This window comes from Anas platyrhynchos, chromosome 1, assembly GCF_047663525.1.
Source record: "Anas platyrhynchos isolate ZD024472 breed Pekin duck chromosome 1, IASCAAS_PekinDuck_T2T, whole genome shotgun sequence".
NCBI classification, from domain to species: domain Eukaryota; kingdom Metazoa; phylum Chordata; class Aves; order Anseriformes; family Anatidae; genus Anas; species Anas platyrhynchos.
In genome coordinates, this window is record NC_092587.1 from 122,263,353 (window position 1) to 122,276,112 (window position 12,760).

The 12,760-nt window shown below is 44.9% G+C and overlaps 1 protein-coding gene across 1 annotated transcript in view; it reads left to right on the forward strand.

The window, feature by feature from the left end:
• Positions 1-12,000, forward strand: part of TSPAN7 (tetraspanin 7) — an 80,688-nt gene extending 68,688 nt beyond the window's left edge. The window contains exons 5-8 of the mRNA XM_005014313.6: positions 807-962; positions 5,163-5,246; positions 10,646-10,718; positions 10,850-12,000. Of these exons, the coding sequence (XP_005014370.1) occupies positions 807-962; positions 5,163-5,246; positions 10,646-10,714 (309 nt within the window). The 3' untranslated portion in view covers positions 10,715-10,718; positions 10,850-12,000. The remainder of the gene's footprint in view (positions 1-806; positions 963-5,162; positions 5,247-10,645; positions 10,719-10,849) is intronic.
• The last annotated feature ends 760 nt before the right edge of the window (positions 12,001-12,760 follow it).

Below are 12,760 nucleotides of genomic sequence, written 5' to 3' on the forward strand. Positions count from 1 at the left end.
AGTAACTGTCTGGTGTTTCTGTCATAGCAAAATGTTCACGCCGTTTGTAGCTCTGTTTTCGCAGGAACTGCGTTTATAAGCCTTTTTCATGCAGAGAATTCAGCACACACTCCATATCTTTGAATGACAGTCTTCTGGTTTAGCATCTAGAGCAGAACATCCTTCCCGACTTATGTTTTTTCGGCTGATTTTATAGACACACTCTGTGAGCATATGATTTCCTATTCACAGCTCAGTGAAATTTCCTAGAAATTATTTTGGTGAGTTAAGGAAGTTTGCTTCACCTTAGGAATTCGTACTGCTTTGACCCCGTCTCCGTTCATTTTAATACTTTCTAACATTTTGGGGTTTTAAGGTCATATTTATGACCACATGGTGAGGCTCTGTCTTGAATTTCCAGGATCATCTTTCACCCAGTAAATAAATGAGCAAAAAAGAGAAAAAAAAAAGATGGCTTTATGACTAGACCTTTGTTAAATGTTACAAATAATAGTATCTTCTCATAAGATGCCTCTTCCTAGTAGTTCATCTGTTCCTGTCTTCCTGACAGGAGATCCGGACACTTTTTTGATAAATAGTGGGGATTAGTATTTACTTTTCAAATCTGGAGAGAACCTGCCTTTTATTTTATTTATGAGTTTAAGTGGGCAGTGATGATTTTGTACTAGTTTCAATTCTGTGCTTGTTCTTTCTCTCTCTCTCTCTCTTTCTTTCTTTCTTTCTTTCTTTCTTTCTTTCTTTCTTTCTTTCTTTCTTTCTTTCTTTCTTTTTATTAATTATTTTAATCTGCCTCTTTTTTCTTGTAGCTGAGCTGCTGTGGCATTCAGAGCTATACCAACTGGAGCACCAGCCCTTACTTCTTCAAACATGGCATCCCTACAAGCTGTTGCATGAACTCCAGTGACTGTAACACTCAGGATCTGCGCAATATGACCGTGGCTGCCACTAAAGTAAACCAGAAGGTACTAGTAACGTTGTGCCAGGGGCAATTGTTGTGAAACCATCCAGTACAGCAGTGGAACAGTGGCATTTAGTTTCAAGTGTTTGGTTGGTTAGGATGTGTTTTGGGGTAGAGTGATGGTAAGAGTGAGCTTTGCTCCTCACTTGCTTTCAGATTCCTTAAGCTGACTTCTCTCCAATGACCAGTTGTGGTGACATTGCTGATGAGAAGGAAATTTGTTCCCGTTCCTCATAACTGATTCAGGTACAGCTCTGCACACAGGAGCAGTGCTGATCAGGCAAAGGAATGTGTGCAGCACGTGCATTTGGCTGCCCTTGAAAGCTAGGTCATTCAGTGCTTCTCTGCGCTCTCCTGCTGAATGCTGTGCTTTTCTGTTCAGAAGAAAGATGTGTCTAGGTGAAAGGAAGGACAGGTTTTACTCTTGCTTATGGTCTACTTGAAATTTCAGTGCTAGAAGTGCTACTAGAAATGACGCTGCATAATTGTCATCCCAAACAGAGAAAATAGGGATGACTGACAAGTGTATGTTTGTGTGGGTACGTTGAGCAGTGGCTCTTAAGAAAATCTTTGAACGTGTGCCACTGCAATCAAAGCACAGCTTGGGGTCACCTGAAGGAACAGATTGGGAAAACAGCACAGGACTGGGAAAGCAGGTTGGAAATAGAGGAAGAAAATGAATAATTGGGGAATAAAAGTACAGAAAGCACAAGGAAAGGGAGGAATAAAGGGAAAACAATACAGCATATATCACAGGCACTGGACTGCAGAAGTACAGCTCAGGTTTTTCCTTTAATTGCTGGTACATCATCAGTTCTTTCTTTCTACTTCAGATTTGCAAGAAAAGCAACAGTGTATTGATAAAATTAATGAATTTGTAGCCAAACCACCAAGCTAAGTTGCAGCACACCTCAGACTTCAGAACTGTTTGCTTTGCTGTTTCTGTTTTCAGTGTTGCATAGAAAAAAAAAAAGGAAAAAAGAAGAAAATGTCTTGAGTAGATAGCAGGGGAAAAACGGAAATGCCTCTCTGCTTTCTGTTTCTGTCTTTTTCACCTCAGTCACCCATAGATCAGAAAGTTGAAGTGGTGGCTGAGCATGGCCTGCAACATCTTTTTTTTTTTTTTCAGAGCAGTCAAGTGGACGTTTTCTAGCATGTACTAAAAAAAATGGAAAGGATAATAGATTATTATTTCCCACTGACCTTTTCTTTTCTAACCACTTTCTTTTCTGTAATAGTTTAATGAGAGCCACTTGTCACAGATGTACCTGGAACAGTCGTGACGTCCATCTGTTATGAAACTCACAGTCGTCACCAGCAAAGTAATCTTGCTGGGTTGCAAGGATTATGTATAGGATAGATGTAGAATATCTAGGATGAGCAACTCCTTTCGTTCGCACTTTATGAACTTGTAGCAACTTTTTTTTGTTTTTGTAAAAGTGGGAAGACAGTGAGAGACAGCACTGGTGTGGATCTGTGGGATGTGCAGTGCAGCCAGCATCCCCGGCAGGAAAGCTTTCTGGTGCGTGTCTGCATCCTCAGAGACTGCCTTGTCCTCTAACAGGGGATCCGTCTGGGGATGGCCATGCTCTTTGACCCTTTCCTGCCTGCATAACAGTGCAGGTGTTGTTTGCATTCCCACTACCAGTCTGGTGTTTCCCAAAAGTGCCAGGCTTACTCCCTGTGCACAGAGGAATTCCCGTCCGTTTGTGAGTTCCTCTTGGCAAAGGACACCTGCAAATGTGTAGGGAGCAGCTGTGGGATGAAGGAACTTGTGTTAGTCGTGCCAGTGACTCGCTTGCAGTCATGCTTGCTCCTCAGCCTCCCCCTTGTCTAATGCCCAGGTCACCTGCTGGAAGAGAGCTGCTGGTTCCTCGGGAGGCAGCTGACCTCATTACTGGGTTTGATTACCATGGGGAAGTTTAGCAATTGTCGGATCTTGGATTTGTCCCTAACTCTTGAGCAAGGTGGGATGTTTCTGAAAGGGGCGTGGGAATAAAAAGCAAAGCTGGAGGAAGGGTTGTTTTGCCCGAAGAATAATGATACATTACCCAAAGAGGATTAGCTGAAGATCTAATTGAAGGATTGAATGAAAACATTCCTGGGACTTCTTTGCAAAATCTGCCACTAACTTGCTTGGTGACCTTGTGTAAAACATGTAGTCTGTCAGTTCCCTGAACTCAGATGGGACTAATACCTAACTTTAAAAGCTGTCATTAGGATTAGCTAATTGAAGTTTATATTGTGTTTTTAATCTTCAGAGCTCCTTACCAGCAAATCCCAAGAACTATTTCTCTCAAAAATCTTAATAAAGGAACAGATGTGTGAAGAATCATCATAGCCTTGCTACATCATCACTTCTGACCTCTGAATCAGCACCCAGATGTATGCACACAGTGCTTCACAAACATTTGTACCACTGCTTCGTGCACTCTTCTTCATGTGCACAGCAAGGGCTGAGAAATTTGCCATATTTATGCGATGCACTTCAGGAAACAGATGATTGTGATTTGGGAAAATACGGTCTTCAAATGAGGAGAATGATCACACCTATCTCACTTGCATGTTTTTTTAACGAGATCTTCTGTCTCCCTCAAATTGCCATTGCTGTTAGATGTTGCTTCTCTTGAAGGCTGTTGAACAGAACAGATTTCAGAAAAGCTAGGAGAACATTAAGCGTGTCAGACTGAATGAAAGAACTGGTTGAGAAATCTAATCTCGTTTCATAATATGTACAACACACGCACAGCTATAGTTGCTTGATGTGTTAAATATGCAAGCTTGAATCTAACATACTGTATAGTGTTGTAAGACATAATTAATACATATGCTTAAACATTTCAGAACTGAATTATGGCTGTGCTGGTCCTCAGTTACTATTAGGTTTACCACTTCATTACTCCCAGGATTAAATAAAATGTCTTCTGATATTGCAGAAGAGGTTAAAGAAATGATATAATTTAGGTCATGAATGGCCTGTCTGCAACAGATGACATTGTCCTTTCCTTCTAGCTGTTATTCTTCACAAGCAGTGTAATGCTCTGAAATCATGCAGAGTTCTTCCACTATTTGCAGAAGTGGTGTGTGGATGGAGGAGGAATGCAGCGATGTGTCTCCAGTACAGGACTAGAGTCCCAACTGGGAAGGGGAACTCACTCTTATTTCTGTTTTTTTCCAACTTCTAGTAAAGTGGATGAAGTTATAACATTATATTCAAGGCTATGGGAATGACTTTATGCAGAGTGTTGTTGGTCTTTTGGGGAAGTGTGGCAAAAGGTTGTGATGCGGCTTTGTGTTATGTGAGCAAATGAGTTAGTAATAAAAGACAAATTAGTATTTTTTTTTTCAAGTTTTATGTCATGGGCTTAGATTCATTTAGGGACCACAAACTAGAAAAACTAATTTCAAACTCTTTTTTTGAAGGGCAGAGTAGGCAATTGGAGAAACTTGGGTAAAGCTAACATTGACAGGACGTCTGAAAAAAGCTTGTCCAAGAGAAGGGCAGCTACAAGTAGAAATTTTCTGGCATTGGTGTGTGCCATGAGCTGGGGTAGGAGGAAGCAAGTCAGCTGATGGAGTCAGGGTCTGAGCTAGAGATAGAAAATTGGGTCTGGGGAGCTGGTCAGGGAATTTTATATCCTAGAGCAAACAGACCAGGAAGCTTCATACAGAACACTTGATAACTTCATTAGATAGTTTGAAGTTGCATACCAATCAGAACCTTGCCTGGTCTCCTTTGACCGATGAAGGTAAGCAGAATGCCTCACTGGACACCTGAAGTGTGCTTGTACTAAACATCTGGAATATTCAGAGATCAGCACCATTTACTCATTTTTGGCACCTGTATTGCGTTATAACATGACTTTACATCATTATTGGTGTGGTTTTAAATCAAAGGTATAATGTTTATTCAATCACTGCAAACTGTCTTTCTTTAATACGACCTATGAAAATGAGTGAAAATGACTGCAACATCACATTTAGCTTTTAAAAATACTTGGATGCCTTTGTTTCTAAGCAGAGCTATTTTTGTCATCATATTCCATCATTCACTCAGAATTGCTGTTAGAAAAAAAAAGGTGACATTGTTGGAAATAACAACAAAAACATCGTCTAGCCCAAGAACATTTTAAATGAGAGGTATGCATGTATGTGTACATGCCAGGGAAGATCTATACAAAGAATTATTATGTTTGTTTTCCAGGGCTGTTACGATTTGGTGACCAGTTTTATGGAGACAAATATGGGAATTATAGCTGGAGTTGCTTTTGGGATTGCGTTCTCACAGGTAAGTGCATAAACGCTTTCCTCACCCATTTTTTTTTTCTTCTTTCTCTTTATCCTGACATCAAGGAAGGAAGGATTATGGTAAGGGACTGAGCTCAGCATGCTCGTTAGTCCTGAGGTCATCTGTTCATTGATTTTCTTTTTTTCAACTTAAATGAAGTTTCTCCTTGGGAATATCAGTTACGGTTGAGCTAATGACTAGCTCAAGGAAAACAACTTGTCCCTTCACCGGGTCACATAGAGGTTAACCCAATAAAACATTGGCTTAAATGGAGCATAAACAGCAAAGAAGACAAATAGCTTGTCCATTGTTTGGATAAGCTTCTATCTTCTAAGCGCTCTTACTATTTTTTAAAGGAGTAAAGAATACAAATAAGGGTCTACCTTCAGGCCTCTGCATCCTGGTGAAGGGGAAAAGGGAGCCTAGCCTGCAAGGGGCACTGGGTTTTGGTGATTGATCTTTCTTTTTCCTTGTAGCTCTGAACACTTTGAGCAGAGATCTGCCAAAACCAGATTATTAGACCAGCTCCTTGCCTGCACTAAAATGCTTGGTATGGGTAGGGGAAGAGAAGAACTAAGAAGGTGCTTGCTGCTTTCTGATATTCAAACAGTCTTTGCCTAGACAACGGTTAGGGAAACCAAAGGGCTGGTCAGAATCTTTTAATCAAGAAGTGGCAGGAAAGCACCTGCATCTTTCTACAAGACCTGTGCTCCTCATTTCATGCACAATGGCAAGGATTCTCCTGCGAATGTGCAAAAACGGGAGGGGGAGACACCAGCAATGCAGAAGTGCTTGCAGAATGGTGCAGCAAAATGTGTGACGATGTATTTGATGTCCAATCCACTTACGTTTGAGAGGCAGTCTGCCTTCTCTCTGTGGAGAGCGTGTGGTACGACTGCAAGTGTCATATCCCAAAACTGTCCTGCAGCTTTCACTTGCTTCATTCCCACAACATTAAAAACCTGGGTCCTGAGGCAACACTGAAAGTACAAATGTCTCATGAATGACTTATGATAATCCAGTGGTGTGAAGAAGAGAGGTGCTAGGACAAATTATTTGACTTCTGAAAACTCATGGATTCAGTCAGCAAGGTGCAGGTTTATACTGTGCTGCACTGGAAGGATTTTCCAGTGCCGTTGCTGGTGGTGGGCAAGTAGATGTAGTTCCCCTCTTGCCCTGGCTACCCTATCTGTTCGGTCTGTGCTTGGCTGCACGCTATTTAGTAAGAGCTCTCTGAGGCTAATTCACTCAGCATTTACTGTGGCCTCCAGGTTTTTCAGAGTAACCGTCCACAAGCTGTGTGGAAAATGGCCACCACATCCTCTTGGTCAACATACACAAAACCCAGGTTAGCCCTGGAAATGGGTGGGCTCAGGCCAGCTGCTGCCTCTGCCTTGGGCATATCTGGAAACCTGATTCCTTCTTCTCTTGGTCTCAAGTGTGAGAAGCCCCATGCTTTGGCTTTTCATCCTGTTTTATATGAATCTTCAGCTAGGTCTAGCTTCACCATACCTCAAGGCACCCAGAGCGTGCACGTGGGTGTCAGCTCTTTGTGATCCAAAGCAGTGAAACCAGCAGTCTGGAGCTGGTGCATGGAGCAGGGGGAGAGATTTCCTTTTAAAAATAGTCTATTCTAGTTCTTGTTGGATGGTCAAAGTGGTCTTGATGCTCTTCTCCAACCTTGATTATAACTTGATTACTTCTGTAGGACTCTGAACTCTTCATTTCACTTCGGTTTCCATACAGCTAGAAGGCTGTGTAGCATCTTTTTAAATATCTATTGTAAAACCCTCCAAAATAATGGGATAAGTAGAACTTTACGAGTCATTTATGCGCTGCTAGGGTTAATGCTTCAATCGGGACTGCTATTATGTGAAAAACTTTAATCAGTCTACCACACGTATGATAGGCAAAGAAACACCTTGCCTGGAAGCTGCTTGCAGCTGGGAGGGGGAGTTCAGCCGGAGCTGTCAGCGTTTTGGCACGTGCCTGGCTGTTTGCTGTAGGTCATCAGTTGTGTGAACACCATGCAGGAAGGCAGGCCGTGCTGCAGCAGGGGCAGGCAAACCACACAGAGCATCATCCTTCTGGGGGAAACCCAAGGTGTGTGTGCTGAGTAGAAAGAGGAATAGAAGAAGAAGAGAAGGTGTGCAGTTGTCATTTATTGACTAATCTGTTTTGCTGGACCCGGTTAGGGTTGGTGTTTACAGACTGGTTTCAGGTCAGCCCGGGCTGGCAGTAGTGCCAGGCAGCGTTCCAGCTGCAGGCGAGGTTTTGCTCTTCCTACTGAGAACGGTTTTAATCTAAATAAAAGGCAAATTAGGACGTGTCGCTCGTCTCCAGCAAAGCATGCTCAAGGGCCTTTCCTTCGCGTGATTTGTGAGGTGTTGACTAGCATGAGGAATGTGCTGATTCCCCAAAACGGGGGAGGCTGATGTAATGGCACTGCATCTCGCAGGCCTGGCACAGACCTCCCAGTCAGAGCCAGAGCTTGAATGAATCCACTGTGCTGCTGTCACTGCCTGCGTGTTGAGAAGCAGGCACCGCGTCTCGGGTTTGAAATAACAATAATGAAATGCAATTTCAGAGTTTTTGGCATCAGATGCCGATGCTGACTTTCAGCTGGAATAATTTCGGCTTAGCAGGTGCTCTTCTGAGCAGCAAAATGAGCACTCTGCTCTGAATAGAGGAGATGATGTCTACCTGGCTGCGGACACAGTTCTGGGAGAGACGTCGTCAGCCTCGTCTGCTGCAGCCCCTGTCTGGAGACACGGGGGCTGAGACTTGGCCTGGCACAGCCCCCAGGGAGGGGTGTGCAGCTCTGCGCCCCGTTGCACCGGGGCTGGGGAGTTGGATCCACATCGGGATGCAGCGTGCGACTTGAAATTTAATGTAGCACCACGTCTGCTGCTTCTAAAGAGCAGTCACTGCGGGTTCAGCACGGAGATAGGAGCTGTGCCAGAGGCGTGCCGCGGCACTGGAGGCTGGCTGGGGTAAGCAGCACGTGACATGGAAAATTTGCTGTCTTATGAAATAGAGGCAGGGGAGCAGGGTGCTTGAAGCTCTGCATATTGAGAATACGGCAAGGTAAATCATCAAACTATACTGTTATTCCTGATGGGTAAAAAAACAGTTTTAGCTTACCTGATCCAGCGATGAATTCGCGGTTACTTCAACGCATCTGTATTTATAGAGTTTGGTGGGGTTCCAGGGAACGAAGAGTGGTGAAGATACCAAGGCACAAAATGGAAAAATGGAAATGCAGATCCAAAATAAAAGGGAAATTCAAGTTGCACTTCAGTTTCTCTTCCGTATAATAAGACATAATAAGTGTGTCCTGCAGGATAGCTCCCACTCAATTTTAATTCCTGTGAAATAATTATATTTAAAAAGCAGTCGTTGTGTATGTGGTGGGAGATAAGATCGCTAGGAAGTCGTCATGGACGGATTTCATCCATCAGATCCAAGATATGCCTAAGATTACTCCTGGATACCATGGAGAAATGAAAAATGTATGGGCTGCATTGAGCTGTCTGGAGTGAACTTTCGCCAACAGATTGGTAGTAAGGAAGATGCACCTGAGGGATGTGGGTTTTCCAGTGCTCTAAGCCAAAGAATTTGTCAGTGTTTTCAAGTTTCCTGCAGCAAGACCAGAGGTATCAAGACAAACTCTCTGGGTTTTGTGTAATATTTCAGGAGACCAAGGTGATCTTAGAAAAGTGGGAGGAAAAGGAAAAAGTGAGAGAGGAGACAACTACAGAACCGCGTCTGGCACTTTCCCTGGTGGAGTGATATTTGAACTTTGTCATTCTTAGAGCTCAAAAAAATGGGACTATAAAAAAAAAAGGAAAAAAAAAATGAATTAATAAGTGGATAAAAGTTGAGCTGGGGCACTTGAGAGATGAAGGGAGCTAAGGAAATGAAGGCAACTTCTAGCAGCTAGTTTCTTTGCTAGAACCCTTTTATGCTGGTTCCTCTGGTGTATCAAAGGAGCTGCAGGGACCTGCTGCACAATGGGATGAGGGGCGTCCGTCTGAAGGTTGCCAGTGATGGAGCAAACACGGGGAGCAAGAGGGGGTGGAGGGAGCTCATTTGCGGTTCACAGACAGCGAGCCTCTAACCTGATTGAAATACAGGGAACTTGTAGCTATGGCTGTAATGAAAGAGCACCGCGAGGGAAATTCAGCACCCACATCTCTTCTGGCAGCTGTGAAAATACAGCCTGCAAAGCCTGGTAGCTGAGCTTTTGTCGGAGGTTGTTGAGGAAGGGTTATCAGCTGTGGGGGTTATGAAGCCTTTGAGCGGTCTCAGTACTGGGATGCCACCACAAAGCGACGTAAGGCAGGTGTAGCGTAACAGGGGACCGAGCAATTGGCCAGTGGAGGAGGTGAATATTTCGATGATGATAGTGTTTACGGGGAGCACTGATCCCGTAGGGGAAATGACAAACACTCCCAAGCGTGAAATGAAAGAAGGAGCCAATTTGGGCGAGCAGCCAGCCAGCCATTAGCTGCGGGCGCGCTGCGGGCTCTAAGGGGAAGACTTACGACCTGGTGGTGCCACGGGGTTGGGGTCTGCCTTCCTGAGCACTGCTCCACGAGCCAAACTGTCCCCACCAGGCACCCCGGGGCACCAGCAAGGGAGCTGGACCCCAAACCTTGGCAAAAGCTGCTGCGGATGCTTGGGGCAAAGTCAGGGAGAGGCTGATCCTATGGTGGAGGCAGCCCTCGTGCCTCGCCCCGTGGCCGGTGATGAACGGTGACAGTGTGGGTCTGCTCGTGAGTTAATTAATTGGCCGATCCCAGTGAGAAAAGGGAGGCAGAGTTATGTACAGCGCGTTAATGCTGTCGGTCTATGCAGGAAATGCCAACAAACAGCAGCACACAAAACGCTAAAACAGCCGGCTGAGAGGTTACTGAAGGGGCGAGGGATCTGTTTCCAATAATCTGAGTAATATCCAGGGGAACAGTGAAAGACTTTTCTTTTTTTTTTTATTAACTTTATTTTATTTCTGGATTTACAACATTCGTTTATCGAGTGCTGCATCGTTTGTAAGGAGAGCATTCCCACCCCGGGGTGTCAGGACCCGCAGTGGGGCCCGCTGCTTGCCCATCCGTGCCTGGCTGGGCCTGGAGTGGAAACAGGATCGAAAAGTAGTAAAAACATGTGCTGGGTGTCATATAAACGGGCTTGGGTAACAATCCAGAGGAGGATCCGGTGGGAAAGGACGAGATTTTAATGCTGTTCCTCTAATTAGAGCAGTCCCTAAAACAGGGGGTAAATTCTGCTGTGGGTGATAACACCAGGACAAGAAATATTGGCCTGCCGTGGCCTCTCCTTCGCCCTGCATTCATTTAACCCAACTTCTTCTCTTCTGCTTCTCCTCCCGTCTGGAACAGTTGATCGGGATGCTGCTGGCGTGCTGCCTGTCCCGGTTTATTACTGCTAACCAGTACGAGATGGTGTAACAAGGTGAGCCTTGCTGCGCGTGCTGCTTCTGCTGCAGACAAAAGACGCTGCTTAATTCATCGGGAATTAAGTCTTCCCACGTGATTCCTTGTTTTTTTTTCCATCCCAATCTTCTGTCTTCCTTTCTGTTCCAGTCTTTCAGAAGCGCGACGTCCAGAGCCTGTCTCAGGACCGGGACCTGCAGCAGCACCCAAGAAAGACTGACACGAATGTTATAGCACACACTGTCTCTCGCACGCACGCACACCCCCCCACCACAAGCAAGCACGTGCGCCCGCGTGCGCGCTCGCCACCCCCCGAAATCCCGACCTCTGCCCCCCCGTGTAGTGTTGCCACCATCCTGTCGAGTCCCGGCGTGACCGAGAGCCGCCGGCACCGCTCGGCCTCCACCCCCGACCTCCGGGCCGGGCGGGGGACGCGGCGCCGTCCGTCTGCTCCTCGTCTCGTCACGCAGTAGTTGCATTGTAAGTTAACACAGGTAATTAATTCATTAACAGCATCGAGCAGGCTGTGCATGTAGTGACCGGAGGGCGCGACCAGCCTTTCGCCATGGTTAATAAGTGTCGCACACGTTCATATAAGACCGGTATATGAAATATCTATTCTTTCGGTTTTCAACCTTAATTTCTCGGTTTGTTTCTTGCTTTACTAAGGTTTTCGCCCTTTCCCCCTTCCCCCCCACCTGCTCCCCGTCCCCAAAAAAACAAAAGGAATCGGTAACATAACATAAAGATACTTGAAAATGATGTTAAAATGTTGTGCTTGAAGGGAAGCGTTGCTCCTGGTGTTCTTCTACATCTTTGATTCTTACTCAGTGTTGTATGCCTAGTGCGTATCCCGGTAGGCTTTGTCTAGTGCATTTTGCCTCTGAACCTGATCCTGTGTAATACTGTTACTAAGCTGTGTTGTTGCTTACCGTGAAGGCAGTAATTTTGCTTCCTTTATTTTCAGTAGATAGCTATGAACTAACTGAACCGTGCTGTACCGCGGCCTTCAGATTATTACTTTTTTTTTTCCCGTCCTTCCTTTTTCTTTCTTTTTGCATTGAGGTTGCAGCCACCAAATACATCGTTGAATCAAATCAAAATAAAAAAAAAAAAAAATCACAAAAAAAAAAACAAAACACACACAGGCATATGAAATATTTTTGGGGGAAAGCAAAAGTTTAAAACCTTTTTAAAAAATAGGACTTTTTTAATAATGCCTCTGTCTAGCATGCCAACGAGAATGCATTGATATTGTGAGTATTTGTGATATACGTATTAATAAATGGAACCATTACAGATTTCTAGCTGCTTCCTTTTTGTTCTTCAGTTGTAACAAAACTCTTTTTTTTGGGGGGGGGGGGAAGTGCAAATGAAACACAAGTGCACAGCTTGGAGTGACATGCCTTTATGCATATTTTAACAACTAACTTGCTTTTGACAGAAAAATGTTATTGCCCTGGAAAAAAAAAAAAAAAAAAAAAAAGCTGGAATTGTTTCAAAGCTCCTAGAAAAACCTTCCACAGCTGGTTTCACCATGTGACAAATCCATACCCTCTGCTTTGCAATTTCTCTGCTTGTGACTGATACAATCTGCAGCGTTTAATTATCCTGTCCTTCGCGCTGCGCATGATTTTGGCATTAAGCATCTCTTTGATTTTGGTAAGCGTGTGGGTGGGGGGAAGAGGGGCGGAGAGGGGGGCTAATAGCCATCTTTGCTGCAGTCGTGGCGAGGCAGCACTCATCTCTTCCTTGTCTGAATGTGCGAGGAGCTGAAGGGCTGATCAAAGGCCCATGGAAAGTTGAAACGGGGAAGGGCAGGTGCCCCGTGCCACCACGAGGTCTGTGCTGTGAGTGCGAAGCAGGGTTGGCCTTTGCTAACGTGGCCTATGCTCCCCTGGCGCCACTTCCACAGGGGCGCAGCGCCGTGCCGACCCCTGTCCCCTGCCTCGCAGGTAATGGATTTTATAGATTTGACCCCCTGCCAAAACCAAAAGCCCCGATTTGCCGCTCGTTCTCCGCTTCTGTGTTTGGTTACGGCTCGGAGCTTAGCATTCGGTG